This window comes from Gobio gobio, assembly GCF_949357685.1.
Source record: "Gobio gobio genome assembly, chromosome: 1".
Classification (NCBI taxonomy): domain Eukaryota; kingdom Metazoa; phylum Chordata; class Actinopteri; order Cypriniformes; family Gobionidae; genus Gobio; species Gobio gobio.
The window spans coordinates 48,019,482-48,040,193 of NC_137097.1; the positions used below are offsets into that span (position 1 = coordinate 48,019,482).

Below are 20,712 nucleotides of genomic sequence, written 5' to 3' on the forward strand. Positions count from 1 at the left end.
TGACCGAGGACAGCATCTCTTTATTATACAAAAATCTGAAGTGAGGATGTAACTGTTTCAGGGGGAAGTCATAATGTTGATTTATGTTTATGGTGAAGTGTGAACTTTCAAAACTAAGCATGAGCATGTCGACTGGAAGAGGAGTGCCGGCTCCGCTCTGCCAGGGCTTTCTGAAGAAACGGAAAGACAAAATGGTATGAATATAATGTACATATTTCTAGTGTTCCATGTCTATCATTGGCAGAAATGTTTACGTTTTTCAGACAGTCTTATTTATTATATTTAACTTATTTATTGCAGTAGTTGCATTTTTATACAGTATTATCTAATTTATACTACTTGCATAATATAAGTACCTAAGGGAATCTCTGCTAAGTAATTCAATATATTTTCCTCAGAGACTTCGGTGGGTGACATACTGGTTCAGACTTTACAATACAACACTTTTTTTCTACACCAAAAAACATGGGAGTGCTGTAAGTATTTAACTGTTTGATTTAATATTTTAATTATTTATGGTGCATTTTAAATGGACCTCAGAGGCCAGACTTTGGTTGAAGATATAGTTTTTTTGTGTAATGTGTTTGAGATTAAACACAATTATGGACCACCTGTTGAAGAACCCTGCTTTAAATAAAAAATGCAGTGTACTGGCGTTTTGCAGAATATTCTTATTGCTAAGGTTATTAATCCATTGTTTTTCTTTAACCCAAACAGTTAGACCTCAGGGGACAATATTACATATACGAGGTGAAGTGGATTTGTAATATTATCTGAGTGTCATTGTGTAGATGCTGGTAAACTTATTATTAGAAGGCCAAATAAGTTCTTCTCATGTTAACAACCTGGCTTAACAGGTTCAGTCTGTGCGGGAGGTCAACAGATCGGAGAACAATCGCTATCTATTTGAGATCACAATGAAAAATGGGAAGAAGAAAATGCTGGTGAGTTTATGTTGATCAAAGAGTGTCTGTAATGTGTTTGAGGATGTGGTCCGCCATCAACCATCTGTGAATAATGTTGTTTTGTTGAGACTAAGACAGGACTGTCATAATAGTTTCAAAAAGGAACATGCATTGCACTGTGACCGAAGGAGTTATGAATGCTCTCTTTATGCCTATTTTGTCCATAAACATTTGCAATCCATTTGTGAATTGTGTGCTAACAGGCTGCAAATACAGCTGATGTCAGGCAGGAGTGGATGGACCAGCTCTGGAAAGCCATGCTGCTCAATGGGCCCGACAAAACTGAATCTGTCTCCAATGGGTACCGCTGCACTTTAAGACGCTTTCATGTCAGTGGTTGTATTTGTATGAGATTTATAATGCTCTGAATGTGTTGTGTGTGTGTGTGTTATTGAGATTAGGGAGCTGGTGCCAGATAACAACCCTGAAGCTCGGTCTAGCCAGTGTGAAGAATCAAATACTGAGACCGGCAGCACTTCCGTGGACAGCAGATGTCTCTCCATTGGTCAAGAATCATTCCAGTCCTTCACTGGTATGTCCCGCATTCGTGATGCGACTTTCTCCTGATTACTTTTTTTTAAATGCGTTTCTGTAATACAGAACTGTCACTCTTAAAGAAGTCGACATGAAACCGATTTTGCGATTGTATTGAATTTCCTATTGTGACTTATAATAAAGTTAAACGGCTGACAGGTGACACGCTGTCCCAGCCTCACATCGAGAGAATGTTGAAGTACATAATATTGTACTTTTTACTACACTATGTTTCATATTGAATATCATTTAATACTTAATTACATTAAAAATGTACTCAAGTAAAAGTAATTCAAAGTTTTACTTGAGTGCAAGTAAGAAAGTACACATTTTTTATGTAATTAAGTATGAAAGGTAAAAAAAACCCCCTTCAATTTATGAAATGTAGTGCAGTAAAAAGTACGACATATAGTGAAGAAAAAGTGATAAAGTACATATACTTGACAAATGCTTTACTACTGTCTGCCTCTGCTTATTATAAGTGTACCATAATGATTCAGGATAAGACAAAAACACGGTTTGGAAAATGGATTCATGATGTACCCACTCATATACATTTTGAGCAAAAAAAAATTACAGTGTTGCTTTAAGAATTGTACATTTTGGTTTCATGGTGACTTTAAAGGGATAGTTCACCCAAAAATGAAAATTCTGTCATCATTACTTACCCTCAAGTTGTTCCAAACCTGTATGAGTTTCTTTGTTCTGCTCAACACAAAAGAAGATATTTTGAAGAATGTTTGTAACCAAGCAGAGAGAGCAACCATTGACTACCATAGTCTTTTTCCCCCCTACTATGGTAGTCAATGGTTGCTCTCTCTGCTTGGTTACAAACATTCTTCAAAATATCTTATTTTGTATTCAGCAGAACAAAGAAACTCATACAGGTTTGAAACAACTTGAGGGTGAGTAAATGATGACATAATTTTCATTTTTGGGTGAACTATCCCTTTAAGTGTAATAATAAAATGCCTTTATTATATTGTGAAAAACATGTTAAAAGCTTAAAGTGTTAGTTCACCCAATAATGAATCATTTCATTTAGGCTTTTATTCACATACAAACATTGATCAGTGCACATACATAGAGCACATCAAATATGATGAAGGGAAGATCAAATGTGCTTGCTTGCAACGAGTTGATCATCCGTTGACCATATTTGATGTGCTCTATGTATGTGCACTGATCAATATTTATACAGTATGTGAATAAAAGCCTTAATTATATCTGTTCATATGAAGCGATTGTGTCTCTTCAGATGGCTTGGATTAAACTGTTTGATTCCTTTCACAATCTCTTTATGAACTTTCAAGCGTCAAAGTTTTGGTGTATTGGACTTTCAATGGAGAGACTGGAATCTCTAAGGTTTCATTAAAATAACTTAATTTGTGTTTTGAAGATTAACAAAAGTGGAGTAAATTTGAGTAAATTATGACTTTTCAATTTTTTTTGGTGAACTATCACTTTAAGATATTCTATTTAGCAGATGAATATCCATGTCAACCTTTTGTCTAGGAAACGTCACAGGCAAAAAAAAAAAAAAATAATAATAATAATTGAAATCCATTCATGGATGTCTGTAAAGACTCTACAAGAATTTGTGTCCTCAGATGCTGATGAGACTCAAGAAAGTCTGCACACAGACAATGAAATGGAGCAAAGTACTGAGGAGTTTATACTGACTGACTATGAATATGATGTTCTACCATCTCAAAAACGTGTGTATAATGAACTTTTTTCAAAAATGCTTTGTGAAATATAATATAGTATTCTAACAAAGAATGTTCAAATGTTTGCATTTAGGTTTGCCTTGCCTGCTTTATAATACTTATTCATTGGCAAAATTATTTATTTTAATACCTTACTCTTGATAATTGGTTGATGATTTCTAATGGTTGATTGCAGTGCCTGAGGAAGCCATCTATGACACTCCCCCTTCCAAATGGTCAACCAATGAGGGAGAGCATGGCAAGTCTCCACCCACTCAAATGATAAATGTACAATGTAAACTATGATATATTCCGCACAGTGTGCTGTGATTGTTCTTAATTTTACAGAGGTGACCGAAAGCATATATGATGTCCCAAGCTCCTTGATTAGGAAACTGACTGAACATACAATTGGTAAGATCTTTAAAAAAATTACAGGATGATGGGCATTTTTACAATATTTGTGCTGACTCCAATGTAGGGGTGTCCCTGAATAAGGATTTACATAGTCCAATCAGAATTGTCGTCTTGCCGTTGACTGATAGTTGAATCGTGTGTGTGTTTTGTGTGTGTTAGGAATAAACATTTGTACAAACAAATATAACAACATTTTAAAGCCACAATGTACAGAACATCACACAAAGATATAGAAGAGAATGTATAAAAACATTTTGGATCAATAAACGTAAAAAAATTTTTTTTTTAAAAAGAACTGCAGAAAGGCCACACTGCAGACAGAATTTGCATTTCCACATGTCTGCAAATCGTATGCCGCGTTCCAGGCCGTAACCCGTGTTTTTCCAACCTTCTACCCTAGAATTGATGTACTAAATCTATTTTGTACTAAATTGATGTACTCCCAGTTACAAGTTTTGACGTCACATAGCCCGCGAAGCAACAATGGCAGCCCCTTACGGATGCGGTGTTTATAAAACAAATATACAAATAACGTAAAATAAAAGGTATAACAACAATCCGTGTATCATTCGTTCAGTCGATTTTTGATTTAATATTGAAAGTTGAAAAATTAGAAAACTGCTTGTTTTTTGTTTTTTTCTTTGTTTTTCTTCAGAAAAACGAAAAACGAGATTTCGACTTGATTTTTCGTTTTTTGTTCAGAGGTAGAATAATGAATAAACAGTTTGAATATTCGATTTCTACACGTGGGCGGGAATTATACGCCCCTTTCTGCTGATTGGTCAGCCGTAGATCAAACTATTTCGTCATCGGTTCTTCCTCAGTCCGGCACAGCAGAATAAAAGTCCTGCGCTTCTGCAGCTGTACGGATTCTTAACGCGTTGATTGCAGCTACATTATTTTTCTCATCAAACAACCAGACTAACGAATGTCTCGACACAACCCATACCGGGGCGGGGCAGAGCCTAGACAGGGCTTTGTGTAGATATTATTCACCAGTATATGACGGCTGTCATATATATATATATATATATTAAACACTAATGCAAAAAGGAAAGAATAATGCGTTGGAACCAGAAAAACAGGAGAACGACAGATATTAAAATACAAAGCCTACTCTTCTTTTTCAATTTTAATAAAACATAAAAAAAATTATGTTTTATTAAAATTGATCTCAAAAGATTTTCATAAAAGTCTGTAATAACTTGCCATTTCGGTTTGTTTCTCAAACCAGTAGCCTATACCTTCAGAGCGCTTGGAATATATAGCACGAGTTGCATATTTGCATATAACTAGCACACAATTCCTTGCGCTCAGGCAGTTTGGCGTGACTTTGCCTGGAACACTACAAAGTCGTGAGTCGTGGTTTGAAGTTGTAATTTACGGGCTCAAAAACCTGCCTGGAATGCAGAGAGTGCTCGCACAGGCAATTCAGCCGATTAGGATATAGGCCTAGGTGCAACATCGATGCACCAAAAAACAATAAAAATTAATTTACAGAATTAAATTAGAACAGAATAATAAATTAATAAATAATATAATATGAAAAAATAAAAAGAAATGTCCAAATCATATGGAAGGATTTTAGTATCAAAATGATTAATAAATGCACGCACAATTATCAATGTAGAAGGGTAGAAATGTACTTACCAAACCAGTGGATGTATGATGTGTTTTGTGTGTGTGTGTGTGTGTGTGTGTGTGTGATTTTTTTGTTTTTTTGCAGAATCTCACAGCAGTAGTGAGAGTCCTGAGGGTGATGATCTTCTGAATGACATGATAGCCTGTTTGGACAGTGAATCTGCTGCCTGGGTCAAAACTGCTCCTCTGTGAACCTCATGGGTCCCTTGAGCAAGACTGAGATGATAAATGTTTATTCATGATAGATCCAAATTGTTATCACACATGTAGACCAAAGACCTATTAATTTAGAACGGTTTATAATCATCTGTCGTTATTCAAAATAAAAGTTTTTTCAAAATAAATGTTTTCTCAAACAAGTTAACCAAGCTAATTAGTTCTAATTATTCATGGACTTAAAGTTGTTCAAAAGACGACAGATTTCCCTGTTATATACTGTTCAGTTTTCAGTCCATGTTCACTGTCCAATGTAAATGCAAATGTTTTCATGTTTTGTTTAGTTTTTCTCCAGTAACCGCAATTTTCTCTCATTTTATTAAATTTCACTAAATCATAACTGTAGAAATGATTATTTGAAAAAACTAATTCCCTTACCCCCATCACTGTCCTAATGGTACAGCCCACATTAATTCAAATAATAATGTCTGATGTTACAATTTATTACAAATAAAATTAACTAAAAGTTGAGAAAATTTTCCATTGCAGAATGGAAATTAAATAGAAATGAAACACAAGAAACTAAAAATGATGAGTCACCCGTGTTCATGTGTTTCTTTTCTTCACCTTGAGCCTGCAAAGTATTTGGTTTATACCCGCCCACAAAAAGGGTAGAATAAGCCTTCAGCGGCTCATTACTTCAGCAGAGAGAACAGTTGAGTTGCACCGTTTCACATCTGTGTATGGGAGACGTTTCAGAGCTGCAGAACAGAGTCTGTGTTCATTTGCACTTGTACGTAAGTGTGTTTTTTGCCTTTTTTTTATGTAGTTGTTTATGTTTAAGATTAAATGGGGAATTTCACAAATCAAGTTATTGCTTTTGATGGTTAAAATTGGAGAGTAGCCTACGTCAAGAGTATAATAAATAACATCACAAGTGTTGTGCCTAAAGTGAGGTTGTAAAAGTTACTAGAATTTTCTAAAGAGACCTCATTTTAATATATGCTATTAGCTATTTTTTTGGTCTAAATAAAAGGTTGTTTTTGTTATTTGTGTGAATTACACACGCAAGAAGCACACACACAACATCCACTGTTAAACTCTCTGTATAAGTACAACAGTGTCAGCAATTATATTCTGTCATATATAAATATTAAGTATTTACCCACTTTTATCAGGCTATGTCAGATATGTCTATTAAATCACTGAAATAAATTTTCAGTCTAAGAAAATTATGGCTGTTGGGTGTTTTTTTTTCACTTTGTTTCATTTTTTTTTTAATGTATTTATTATTATTAGAACAAGACACTGATTATATATCTGTCTGCTATGGTAATAAACCTAGAACAGATTATTATTAAATAAATCAAATGTTTGATAGTTAGATAAACTAACTTCTGGTGGCTGTTTTTATGTCCATTTGGTAATAAAATCATGAAGGACGTTAGTGATGTGTTCATGTAGCCTAACATAGGCCTACTATTCTAAGAAGCAAGATCTTGCTTAATCAAGTCATATATTATTGTAGACATTTTACACAATTGATCGAAGTTTTGTTTTCTATGAACATTTTGTTTTCAATCAGCCACTCCCTCGGGTAACACACAAAGCAGGATATAACTCAGTCATATAGCCTGAACCTTTCTCAACTAATGCTCTTCAAAGCAAACATATTTAAGGTGTGTTTCCTTTTATGTTATATATAGCAAATATATTTTATTGTTTATTTTTATTCCATTCATAGAGGCAGAGCGTATTTAGGCCAAGCCCACACCAGGGGTGACTTTGCATTGACTTTGCATTGCGTGAGGCTGCCTCCTTGTCATTTCGGACTTATGACAAAAAAAAAACAGAACAATGTCTAAAAGCTGATATGTGACAAGTTGTACAGCAAACAAGCTAAACAAAACCTAGAACCAAAAACCCAGAAGTTTTTTATAAGCTGTCGACCCCAAAAAACGAACGTTTAAGGAGACAAAAGTGGATACAGGCAATAAGATGTGGAGCATCAGCAGGAAGAATGGGTCAATGCATATGTGCAGTAAATATTTTGTCACTGTTGAGTCAAATATCCAAATATCAGTTTTATATATTATATTTCCTGTCGCTGATTACATTCCCCTCCAGTGGGCGTAGTTCTCAGTGTCGCGCTGTCTCAATTACCTGTATCCACTTTTGTGTCCTTAAACGCTCGTTTTTGGGTCAACAGCTTATAAAAACTTATGGGTTTTGGTTCTGGGTTTTGTTTAGCTTGTTTTCTGTACACTTTGTCACATATAAGCTTTTAGACATTGTTCTGTTTTTTGTTATAAGTCCGAAATGACCGCTTCACTCAACACAATGACCGTTGGATTGCCCCCCCCCCCCCCCCCCCCGGTGGACGTGGTCTTCAGATTATGATGCGTGTCGCTCTGTCTCTATGGTAACTTAACTCAAGTTTGAATTTGCATTATTTTGTTTACTTTAGGTGAACTGTCCCTTTTACAGCAGGCTCAGTATTTGTATTGGACTTTGCCCTCATTGTTAGCGTCAATATTTGAATAACTTAGAATAGCCTACTAAAGGAAGATAAACAACTTCTGAATGTAATGATGATGTTCAAAGTTTGCTTACAAACTTTTAAGTAGTGTAAAAGCATTTAAATAGCCTATATACAAATAGTAAATTTATTTTCTTTGTTTCAGCATTCATGGCACAAAAACTTTGAAAAGATCTCCTTGAATATTCCCTAATGGGTGAGTATTTATAATAAAAACATCATTAGAAAAGCTAATTCTTTTCAATTTAGAACAATAGAGCATATTATGCAGTTTTGGTTTAGTGTACAATGTAGGCCTATTATTATGTATAACAAATAACAGTAGCCTATACATTTGTCTGCTGATAGCCAGATTTCCATGCTCATACACTTTTTTTGAGATAGACCTTTTAAAAATTGAATTTGCACATGCTGTAAATGATTTGTTTATGATGAATTGTTTCAACTTATGTGGTATTTTTATGCCCCTTTATATAAATTGCCTTTACTTTGCTCTTTTTAGACTACAGTTCTATACCATGTTCAGACTGGAATGAAAACCATGTTAGCTCATGGTTACAGGTTATTGGGATTAAACCAGAGCACATTCAGAAACTTGAGAAAGAAGAGGTAACAGGACCTGTTCTTCTACATGTCGTTACAAAATCATATTTAAAAGAATTAGGTTTGGGAGGTGGCCAAATACAACTTTTGCTGAGTAAAAGAGATGAACTTTTACAACCAGACAAGTCAAAAACAAAAAAGAAACCTTGCTTTGACGGAGAACAAAGAGAGGAAGCAAAACAGGAAATTGTGTCTTCCAGTGATGTCATTAGTCACGAACAAAACCTTTCTACAAGTGATATTCTTGAATCAACTGTGTGTTTGCCGCAAAGTAGGTTTCGGAAATTTAATGATAATGACGGACACTTCAGCTACATAAAACATGCCATACTCCCACCAGAGACAGGAATAGACAATCTGATCACTCCATGTCATGAGTATAAATCACTGGAAATTGCCTGTAAATTAGAACCAAGAAAGCTAAAGATCAAATTTGCCAGTGAAGTCATTCGATTTGCATGTGCATGCATGAATATGCGTGCAAATGGCACAATCCACTTTGGGGTCATGGACAAGACAAAAACCTCGTACAAACATGGCGAGATAATTGGAATTCCCATTGAAGACAAAGAGGACTTTGAAGATGCTTTAGACTATATTGAAAATTGTTTTCCAACACAGCACTCTGATGCCAGAAAATGTATCAAGCCTCCAAAATTAATTCCGGTAATTGACAAAGACAGTCAGTCCCAAAACTGGATTGTAGAAGTTGATGTAGTTCCCATGGTGAATGTTGTGAGGGGAAAACTGTATGGTGCTCGTATTCCAAAGTTCAACGAAAAAGCTAATAAAGTTGAATATGAGCAAAAAGCTTATTATCAAAGAGTCGGACCTAATACACCACGTGTTACTGAAGATGAACTTGTCAGTTTCATTCAAGCGCTCAAAGACCTTGACCAAAAAAGAGAATGGGAAGAAAACAACCAGAATCAGATACAGACTCATTTTAAAGAGGACTTAGGAAGAAAACTCTTAGTCCTTCTGACACATGGGAAGAAATACATGGACAAAACATTGCGTTACATTATTGTTTCAAATCGTTTTGATGAAGAAAACCTACAAAACATCAAGTTCCTTGCCCACATGAATATCTTCTCTGTTTTTGATTATGACCCTGACTCAAAATTATCTGGACTTTGTCACAATTACCAAGAGCACCATGCCGTAAACCTTCACTTCCTGCGTGATTATGATCATAGGGAGAGCACTGCTGACTTAATCAAGAAGTTACAGCTCTATGACAGAACAAGCTGGATATTCTGCAATGGTCGAAATGATTACATTGGAAGTGAGTGTCCATGCGATGAAAAAACCTGGATCAAAAACAAGAAAAAACTGTTGAAAAGAGCTATATCTGTGATCTGCAATGAGATTCTCCCTAAAAGATCATTTGTGGTGCTTTTCATTCTCACGTCTGACGTTGAACAACCCCTTGTTGACACATTTCATGAATTCTATGCAGAAATGAGTGGCCATGAAGACATATTCATAATCTCAGAGTCAAGGGAGAATTATAAGAAATGGTCAAGCCTTGCCCAAGTGTCATGCTCGATGGATGTGCTTGAACAAATCAGTATTGTTGGTATGCCAATGAGTCATGTAGATGCGACAATTCAAAGCATTCAGCTCACCAGTGTTCAGGCCACAAGGCGTTTGCCTGTGTCAAACAATGGAGTATGCTTTTTAAAACCTGTGGATGAAGATAGTATGCTCTCCTTAGATGTAGTCCGTGTTGACCAGTGTGACGAAACAAATGTAAATGTCATGGAACAAGAGCAAATACATAAAATTGAACAGTACTTCTATCAAGGAGGGAAAATTGACTGGATGAATTTGTGGCTGGCTGACAGAAATCAATGCGGGGAAGTCATCAAACGTGATGCATATGCAGAAATTAACAAAATTTTGGAAGACCTTGAGCGTACCGACTCATTAAAACGGTCCATTGAAAATATCAACATATATCATCAACCTGGCAGTGGTGGAAGCACGGTGGCACGACAGATCCTCTGGAACTGGAGGACAAAAATGCGATGTGCTGTTGTTAAGCAATCGTACCAGGCTGCAACTGTCTGTGAGCATGCTGTAAAGCTTTGGAATTACGAGGAGGTTGACAAGAATGCCTGTTTACCTGTGCTTCTGTTGCTGGAGGATTGCAATGTAGACTATCAGGATGACATCAGACGAGAATTAAGCAATGCAGTCACAACAATGAAAATAAGTTCATCAAAACTGTGTTTCATAATTCTCTGCTGCAAAAGGTCTCTTGATCCAGAAAGAATGTGTAAAACATTGCCTTTACGCACTGTCGGTGTTACACACAAACTGTCCCCGGCAGAAAAGAAGCTCTTCTCAAAGAAAGCAGAGAGTCTCAAGCTGAAGTTTGAAGCAGAATTTATACTTACTTTGGTGCTAATGAGTGAAGAGTTTGAACAGTCTTACGTCACAGACTGTGTTAAGAATCTGCTAAAGGAAATTGATCATTCATCTCTTCAGACACATTTGATCAAATTTGTGGCCCTTCTGAACAGCCATATTGAGAACTCCTACCTGTCTGTATCACACTGTGAGGCATTCTTAGGTTTAGGAATCCACTTGGACAAATTGGATAAAATGGCCAAACGTCCAGAGTCCACATGGATGGATGAAGTTCGACACCAAACATTTGAAAATTCCTTAAGTGAGCAAGCTAGGTTTTTTTTCATACAGCTGAAATCTAGCGAGACACACATCTCCTCTGTGAGAATAATTCACCATTTGATAGCCAAGGAGATTCTGAAGCAGCTCTCCAGCTACCAGAGCCAAAGTGAAATAGCAATGAGTCTCCTTAAGGACAAAGTGCTGTTCGACCACAGATTTGGACGGGATGACTTTAGAAAATTTGTCAGAGATCTGTTTATCAAACGGACAAAAAAAAGCAAAGGAGATCCAAAAAACAGCTGGTTTTCACCTTTAATAGAGCATGTTAGCGAGACAGAAGACCTGGAGAAAGCCATTGACCTTTTAACGGTAGCTTGCACTCGTTTTGATGAGGATGCCTTTGTTGCTCAACAACTTGCACGACTGCTTTATGAAAACAAAAGGTTTGAGGAAGCTGAGATTTGGGCTAAAAGAGCCAAGTCTCGTCCCCCACAACACACATATATACTTGACACACTGGGACAAGTATACAAAAAGTGGTTCTATGACAAATATGAAGACATAAACAAGAAAAACGCTATTCACCCAGTAGATGTCACTGATATCATCGATACTGCTCTGAAAGGAATCACTGCTTTTAGAGAATCTGAAAAATTTTCACAGGCAGTCTACGTAAATAATTCTTATTTTGGAGAAGTTGATATTGGATGTCGATTGCTCGACCTCCTGCCATTCGTAGACGTATTTGCTACCAAAGAGGGAAAGAGGAAGTTGATGGATTACCTGCTCGCTGACTACATTCCAGAGGAAGTACAGAAACCTTGGCAAATGTTTCATGGCCTCTTAAAAGGATTAAAAAACAGCATTAGAAATGCCCTGGAACGTATTTGTGAGGATCTTGCTCGCTTTCAGAATTATAGTTCAGAAGAAGAGGAGGAGTTAGATGAAGGGGAGCCTGACAAAGTAAATAATCCTAGAAAATGGCTCCTAAGGAAAAGTTCTGTGTATGCCAAATTTTTTTCCATTGACATTCAAGAAGACGAGGCTGTTGACACAAAGACAGTTTCTCCATTTATGAGACATATGAAAATTTTCCAACTCGGAGGTTGGAATGTTACAACAATACTTTACCTGCTCTCTGATAACAAGAAACATAGAGCTGGAGCAAAGCTTGAGGAAATAATTAGCCTTTATCCAACTGACCTGAAAAAGGATCTTGACCAGACGGAGCTCATAAACTTCATCTTCTGTCAAATAGCGCTCTCCTGTGCTTCACCTGGTTCTGGAAAACTTCTTTCCATTGAAATACTTCAAGATCTCAGCAAGCGGTTTTACAGTGAAAAGAGAACAGCATTACCAGAAACTGCGTACTTTCTACTTTCACTCTTATTTTGGCCAGAGGACTCTATGGGCAAAATGCCATCCAGTACAAGAAGTGACATTTGCACAAAAGCAATAAATCAACTCCACAGATATTCTGAGGTAAAATCTACTGCCTCAGGAAAGGGTAGGATTTTCACTCACTTCCTCCTTGGAAAAGCACAGGGTCTCAATAAAATTGTGCACAAGACCACAATTGAAAAATTCTGCATGGGAACCCTCAGTGAGAGACGCCTCAAGTGGCAAGGCGGTGAAGTGTGGATGAACCCAGATGTTGTTCGACTTCTTAAACGTGTCACTGGATACACTGAAAATGGAAATCTGTTTGTTCGAGTATCCGATCAAAGGAACATCAGAGTCATTCCACTTTTTTCTGCCTCCTTGCCAAATTCAAATGAGAATGTGACCTTCTACCTGGGGTTTTCTCTTCATGGAGTAGTAGCTTTTGACATCAAGGTGGCAGAGTGAAACCAAACCTGAAACTACTACTGCGATTTTCCATAAATTCAAATCACTGCAAGGGAGCTGAATAATATGAATTTGTATAGACAAATATGCATCTGGATTTGTTTGAATTTGTATATTCATTTTGTGCTCTTTGACATTTTGTTGAATGTTTTTGAATTGTAATTCGGGTAGAAATCAAACATTGCAGTGTTACTGTTGCTGTATACAGTAAATAATGTTTTTAAAATGTTGTTTTTATTTAACCATCCTATAGTTAAATCCTATATTTTTTCAAGGCATGATTTTGTTCACTTTGTTGGCACATATAAAAAAATGATAATGTCATAACCAACTATTACAAGATACATTGTTGTTATTTAGTGATATTTCTTTGAATTAGTGTCAATATGTAGATGTTTAGGATGTAACAATATATTTAACTACTTGGGTAGTGACTTTTTAAGTGAAAATTCAATGTATATATACCTTTGTACAAATAAGCTTTGGAAATGTATGTAGAAATATGCCTGATATTGCATTACAAAACTGACAGATCGTATTTACCATGTTGAAGTATAGTTCCAGTAGCCTATGCAATTCTTTGTTGTCCTGTGAACATGTCCGGTAATAAATGATTGTACTACTGGCATTAGAAGTGTAAGCAGTTGAATTAAAAAAATGTAAAAACTATTTACAGCTTTGCCAGCCTTCATTTATTGTTATTTTATTTCTTGCATGAATTCAAGAATCAAGGTCAATTATTAACAGTAACTCAATCCACAGAGTGCAGAACATTTCTTGAAAAATGAAATGTTCCTGGAACAAATTATTCACAGTACAGTCATGTCAAATCCACATTATGATAATCATACACATTATTGCCACTTAGTACAGTTGTAGCCTGTTAATATATATTCACATCATGTTTAAGGTATATGTTTTTCCTAACCCTTTTATTTTTGACCATTACATTTACATCTGATTTCTGATTTTATGTTTTTTTTTTCTGTCTTTCGTAAAATTGTGAAATAGCAAACAAGAACAAAAAAGGAATATCAATACCTCAAATTATGCACTTATCTAAAAAATGTAATAATAAAACCGGTAATGCAGGTCATTGTAATGTTTCTACTGAAATGGAGTGAAATAGGCGTTTAGCTTGTGCAGAGCTTCATGATTACGTGATTAACTTCCTATAATGTACAGGAACATCTGACACTACAACCTAGAATCACATTTAACACTATTGTGTTAATATACACACATTATTAAGAAGAATAATTTAAATAAAGTTTAATCACATGTATTTTTCATTGGCCCATTTTATAGGATCTATTTAGATTCTAATTTTGAAACACACACATCAACATACAGCAGCACATCGTAGCAAAACCTTCAATCTTTGCTGTTGAACCTTAAAAGCAAAACCTTCAATCTTTGCTGTTGAACTTCAACACACACAAAAAGATGAACTATATTTAGTGTTTTCAAGTGCCCAAAATGCATATCACACTGCTATGATTATAGGGGCTGAATAGCAATTCAGGGACAACTCCTTTAAAGGTGCTCTGAGATAGGTGAGTGAAACTTTGTGGCCCCCTGCAGATGCGGAGTTGTCATTACAGCGTGCCCTGCGCCTGCTCACCAAGGAACTCCTCCAGCACGTTTATGATTCCACAGGCCTCGGGAAAGCTGCTGTGCTCGGCGCGTGCGTTCTGCAGCAGCACGTCCCCGTTTCCACAGCTTTGCAAGAACAGACAGCAGCGGAACAGAGCGTAGTGGCTCATTTCAGCCTGACGGATGAAGCGCTTCAGGTTGTTCATGTCCTGGATGGCCTGCATGGAGAAAGAATGTGCATGTTGAAGACAAGCATATTGATGTAATTGGCATTTCTGAATGTGATCACTCTTAAATCAGGTTGGTTAATATACATTTTTTTTTTCATTTAATAATAATTTAACTGTTTATTGATAATTATTATAAGTTACTTTTTAAATTTAAGTGAATACTTTTTAATATTTCTAAAATGTAATAATTCCTTTTCTGATATTACATTTATATTTAACATACCCTCATAAATTATACTGCGAGCAAATGTAAAACAAAAAAATAAATAAAAATGAGAAAGTAATTCAAATGAATCTCCTGCATTTAAAGGCATAGTCCACCCAAAGACATAAATTCTGTCATCATTTACTCATTACTTACTTGTATGACTTTTCTTCATCCACAGAACACAATATATTTTATATTACACAATATAAGATATTTTGAAAAATGTTGGTTGCCAGATGGTTTTGGATCCCACTAACTTCCATTTTATAGACAAAAAAAAATACAATGGAGGTCAATAGGAACTGAAACTGTTTGGTTATCAACTTTACTCAAAATATCTTTGTGTTCAGGAGAAGAACATTTTGGAATGACATGAAGAATTTTCAATTTGGGTGGACTATCCCTTCAACTATTTGCTACCAATAGCATGTTAGCATGCTAAATGTAACTTTTTCAGCAATTCTATGTTAATGCCAATTAAAATGATTGATGTGCCCCCATTTTGATTAAGTAAATTGAGCAAGCAACAAAAATCAGTGAACAGCATGCAATGTATTATCAAGATACCAGGTTACTATTATGCACAATCAGAAGCACATTAACCTTAAGTTTAAAGTTCTCCAGGATCTGACGGAGGAGGAAAGGGTTAAAGCGCTCTGCAGCATTGAGGAAGGCCTGGATCCAGTCATCACAGAACCGGTTACTGACTGCAGAGTTTAAAATACAAACACAACATTATCAACATAACCTGTGTATGGAATGAGAAAGCATGTAGATTTAGTAGAGATGATGATGATGATGATGATGATGACGCTGCTGCTGACCTTCATTAGTTAGTGTGGGAGGGCTGGTTGAGCAGTCGATGATCAGATTGGTGTGAGAGTCCTCTGAAATGGCCTTACAGAGGGAGGCTGTAGTGGTGTCCTCCTGGACTAGACCCTGCAGGCTTGCTGCTTTGATAAATCTAATCAAGACAATTGATCAAGCTGCAGTTGCTATCAGAACTTTAAACTACTGGGTACTGAATAAAAAGACCATGTTGTTTTGCTTACCTTGCTACATCTGCTTTTGTCTTCTCATCCGTTCCTGTGACCTCTACAAGCTTGTGACTCAAAGCCTGCAGTAGAGACGTGATGTAACGCTCATTTACCCTTTCATTTAATACAGTATATTATTGTATTCAGATGTAAAATGTATATGAAGATCTAGACAGCAGTGGTTTCTTACAGCGTGCAGAATGTACCCGACGTTCGCCTGCAACAGCTGAACCACTCTGTGAATGTGCATTACTGACTCTTCATACCACTGGTTCAGGTAGGGCCTGACATCTGTCTCCAAGTTCTGCATCTGTAACCAGAGGTTACCAACAATGTTTACAGCAAATGGATATCAAAAGCAGTGTGCCAGCAAATATAACTTCAACAAAACAGACCGATTTCAACAGGTATGTTATGTCTATCGCTTCTTTGTCCTCACCTCTGGAGTCAAACAGCCCTGCAAACCCTGGACGTACTTGTCCAGCTCAATTCTGAATGTTTGTATGGTTAAGCAAAATTAATTATCCTATTAAGAGAGAACAGTGTTTGAATGCAATGGTAAAACCTGATATCACTTCAGTCCTTAAAGCACAATGCTGCATTTCCTAAATTTTAAAGTTTGCCATGAAATTAAAATGGATTTATCTGTGCACATAATTTTTTTAATTCACATGCATTCATAATATTTAATCAAAACAACTTCCCCTCCCTCTTGTGGTGACATTTCATCTCTTCTCTGATGACGTGTTAGTGACGCGAGGTCACTCAGATGACATTAGAGCAATAGCAAACCACAATCATCCAATTAATTCATAATTTTTCTACTTGTTCAAGAAGCCGTTTCACTCTGATATATGGCACAACAGGGAAGAAAAGACTATCACAACGTCCATTTCATGGCTACTTTAATGGTCAGTCATTTGTGATTTGAGGATATGAATTCAGGCCCTTCTCTGATCCTCCGAGAAGACACACCACCCAGCCGTTGCCATCAGCCTCGGGCTGTTCTGGAGATTTCTCTTGCTCAAGCAGACAGCAGTAACAGCCCACCGCTTGCTCAGGGATGCTTGAACACAAAAATGTAGTCAGTTAAAAACGAAAATACATGGTGATATTATACTGAATGACAATGAGATATGGTTCTGGATATTTAGCACTGAAGGATAATTAAAAACTAGTCATTTCAGTACTTCAGTTTAATCTTGCCAGAGTAACATTTATAATTTTTGTTTACATTACATTGAATATTTTTACGTTTTCAAAGTTCAAGTTTACCATTTAATATTTGTATTTTATTTCAGCTTCGTTACAATTAACAAAAACAATTTTATAGAGTGATAGTTAATATACCAACACTGATATGACGTACCTTAGTTCCACAGTGGCAATGTTACCCATACCCCCCAGCAAAGCGCCCTTGCTCAGCCTGCGGGAGATGTAGCTTCGTAGTTCTGGTTCCGCGTCAGATGGCAAGCTGGCGTCCAGCAGGATGAGACTTCAAGAGTGAAAAATATGTGTTAAAACACTATGATACCAAACAAGAAAGGGCAAAGTGAACAAGCGAACAGACAAGCAGTTAATGAAGCATAGGTGTTCACGGAATCACCAACGGCACCTAGCAGAGACACATACTAAGAGAGTGTGGTGTTGAATGAGATGAGCAAGTCAACACGATGACAAGCCAGCCAGACGCATAATCCTGTGGGTATTTTTTGACTGAAGCCATGATTTTTTTCTTCCATCACAACACTGAAAGCCACTGGACTGATGACTGAGAGATGATGGATGGACCCTCTTTACCTAAAGTCCTCCTGACTTGTGGTTGAGTCTGATCTCCACTGGCTCCAGGCCACACTCTCTCCAGAAGCCTCAGATCTGGGTAGTTTGATAATGCATTTAACACTTTATAAGCATTAATATGTTAAGATCTCCTGGGTTATAACTTGGCCAACGTGTTCATGTGTGTTTATTTACAATGTTGTGTGTGTGTGTGTGTGTATATATATATATATATATATATATATATATATATATATATATATATATATATATATATATATATATATATATATATATATATATATATATATATATATATATATAAGGGTCCATATTCTGTGTATAACTCATCCATGATAGTCATTTGATTTCATAAGACTAACTGACTATTGTGAACAGTAAGATATTGCTCTTCATGTCATGCAACTGAAAGCTTAATTCATATTAAGTACATAAATAGTGAATTTTAACTCATACACGTTTCAAATAAGAAATAGATTGGCTAGACATAACTACAAATGCATACATCTCATATACTATTAAACATGAGGCATAAAAGGGAAAAATATTTCTAAGACAACTAGCATTTTGCAAAGCTCTCTGCATTTGGAAAACCTCCTTGGCACAAATGGCAAGCAAAACCACCGTACCTTGTGTTTTGGTAGTAATATATGGCATAGTAGCTGTTAATCAGTTGTATTTTCTGGCTGTATCCGGCGAGCTCTTCGTTATCGTAGTCTCCATCCCGTTCATCCACGTCTATGGACTCCTGGAAGGAAGAGGTCTGGGATGTAAACATGTCTCTGCAAAGCCAAGAAGACTAGCGACACCGCGGATTGCGTGCAATTCCGTTAACTAGTAAATTTCAGTCGTCCTAAAGATGTCAATGCATCAAAGCCATGTCATTATTTTGTTTAAAAATCCATTTAAATTCTACGTGGCATTTGACTCGAGTCGCAGGAGTGAAAGGCGATATTTGTACGCATGCGCTGTAGTGGTGTTACGTTCGTGAACGAATCGGCGTCTTTGAATGAATCTTGTAAGTGAAAGAGCCGATTCGTTCTCGTTCACTTCTGCGCTCATATTTTCATCATTATTTCATCCTATCTTCTGATTATTATAGCACAAACAATATAATTGTATGGACATACTTAACGTATACGCCCCTTTCACTGAACAAATGTACGTGTTAATTTCTGATCAATTAATGTTCATTTTGGCAAGTAAATCTTATTCATATCAAGATAAGAAAGGGAACGGAAGAATTCTTGTATACTACTGATGACAACACAATGAAAATAAAATAATGTAACAAGTATGAAACTATTTTATTGAGGCTGTTATTGTATTTTTATAGTTGCCTACTGTTGACTGAAGGGGGGATTATAGATGTGCTTTGTTGTCATTTGTGAGGAAAACGTATGGTAATTAAATATTATCTTAACGATTATTAATAATTGTGTTCTGGTGAAGTACAATAAGGTAAGTACAGCTTTTTTTTAACTAATCGTGTTTTTAACGTAACCTTAAATGAATGACTGTAACATGATGTCTCGGATTTGTTTTTCTTCGTGAACAGATCAAAAGAATCGAATCACTTGGATGAATCAATAGCGTCATCACCTACTTGCACATGCGCTATAAAGGTTTGTGTGTAAAAGCGCGCCAAAGCAACGAGAGCACTTGGATCTACGAGATACCGAAAACAAACTGTAGTGCACTATTATCTAAAGCATATTTTTTGAAGATGCCGTCAAATGTAGAAATAAAAGCAGTTTTGCGTGACCTGCGTTCCCTCACACAGCGTGCCAAGGAGCTGAGTGGTACAGACGGGACTGTGATCCGGCAGCAGGACACGTTTTTCAAAGTGCCCGCAGGACGGCTGAAACTAAGGGACTTGCAGGATGGCACCGGGCAGTTGATCTTCTATGAGAGGCCAGATACAGAAGGACCCAAGCTGTCAAACTACTCCATAACCCCTACTAACGACCCACAGGGGCTTGTCAAGGTTCTGACGGATGCGTTGGGGCAAGTGGGGCAGGTGAAGAAGGAGAGGAGGCTGTATATGGTGGGACAGACCAGGGTGCATGTTGATTCTGTGGAGGGCCTGGGGGACTTCATGGAGCTGGAGGTGGTGATGAAAGAAAACCAGAGCAGAGAAGAAGGAGTGACCATCGCAAATCAGCTGATGCTGGAGCTGGGAGTGAAGGAGGAGGATCTGCTAGACGGCGCCTACATGGACCTCTTACTGAAGAACCAGCAAAATGGACATGCACCACAGACTCTGACCAGATGTGGTCCACTGTGTAGCACTTAAAGCCAACTATCAAAGATGATATGGCTCACCTAAAAAATGCTTCCTCTGACATTAGCATTTAAGAGTCTCTGTATGTTTTTGTTTTACCTTTAAGCGTAGCTGCTCCTTTTGTAATGCTTTACTAAATAAAATCGCCGTCTGTTGAGTTATAAAGCATTATCTGAAATGTTCAACAGAATAAACAATGTGCATGAATTGTGTTTGGTCTGTTTTTATTGTATACATATAAATGTAACCTTTGTGATCAAATATTTTTGTCTTTCCAATGTCTGGTAGATGATCCAGGTCCATAAAAATATCAGGGCAAGAAATTAATACAATTTAAAAAAATAGTCAAATTTAGAGGGCTAGCTATTGATTTGATTTTGATTTCATTCATTGTATATGTATATATATATATAGATAGACACACAGACAGACAGACAGACAGACAGACAGACAGACGTCTATTAGTCTGGTGTGCTAAAGAAAATGAATGGGCATATACTTCAGA

At 36.6% G+C, this 20,712-nt stretch overlaps 3 protein-coding genes across 8 annotated transcripts; 2 read left to right on the forward strand and 1 right to left on the reverse strand.

The window, feature by feature from the left end:
* Positions 1-24: 24 nt before the first annotated feature.
* Positions 25-6,647, forward strand: LOC307137943 (uncharacterized protein). Its single transcript, XM_079835982.1, has 10 exons — positions 25-194; positions 399-476; positions 718-750; positions 858-944; positions 1,169-1,266; positions 1,367-1,497; positions 3,110-3,217; positions 3,405-3,467; positions 3,557-3,622; positions 5,352-6,647. The coding sequence occupies exons 1-10, from the start codon at positions 84-86 to the stop codon at positions 5,456-5,458; spliced, it is 882 nt and encodes a 293-aa protein (XP_079692108.1). The 5' UTR covers positions 25-83; the 3' UTR covers positions 5,459-6,647.
* Positions 6,115-13,697, forward strand: LOC307137914 (sterile alpha motif domain-containing protein 9-like). Of its 5 annotated transcripts, none has more exons than XM_079835928.1 (4): positions 6,115-6,219; positions 7,008-7,101; positions 8,107-8,157; positions 8,464-13,697. In XM_079835928.1, the coding sequence occupies exons 3-4, from the start codon at positions 8,154-8,156 to the stop codon at positions 13,050-13,052; spliced, it is 4,593 nt and encodes a 1,530-aa protein (XP_079692054.1). In that variant the 5' UTR covers positions 6,115-6,219; positions 7,008-7,101; positions 8,107-8,153; the 3' UTR covers positions 13,053-13,697. The 5 variants fall into 5 exon arrangements, with proteins under 5 accessions (XP_079692054.1, XP_079692056.1, XP_079692057.1 ...); XM_079835930.1 differs by having other exon boundaries at positions 6,115-6,215; XM_079835931.1 differs by lacking the exon at positions 7,008-7,101 and having other exon boundaries at positions 6,117-6,219.
* A 27-nt stretch (positions 13,698-13,724) lies between these two features.
* Positions 13,725-18,898, reverse strand: cUnh17orf75 (chromosome Un C17orf75 homolog). 2 transcript variants are annotated; one of them, XM_079836000.1, is made up of 10 exons: positions 18,553-18,898; positions 17,924-17,998; positions 17,493-17,618; positions 17,059-17,189; positions 16,563-16,618; positions 16,314-16,433; positions 16,139-16,203; positions 15,911-16,050; positions 15,690-15,793; positions 13,725-14,866 (listed from the first exon to the last, which is right to left on the reverse strand). In XM_079836000.1, exons 1-10 carry the CDS (start codon positions 18,699-18,701, stop codon positions 14,651-14,653), a joined length of 1,182 nt encoding a protein of 393 aa, XP_079692126.1. In that variant the 5' UTR covers positions 18,702-18,898; the 3' UTR covers positions 13,725-14,650. The 2 variants fall into 2 exon arrangements, with proteins under 2 accessions (XP_079692126.1, XP_079692127.1); XM_079836001.1 differs by lacking the exon at positions 17,924-17,998 and having other exon boundaries at positions 16,563-16,620; positions 17,061-17,189.
* Between the last annotated feature and the right edge of the window lie 1,814 nt (positions 18,899-20,712).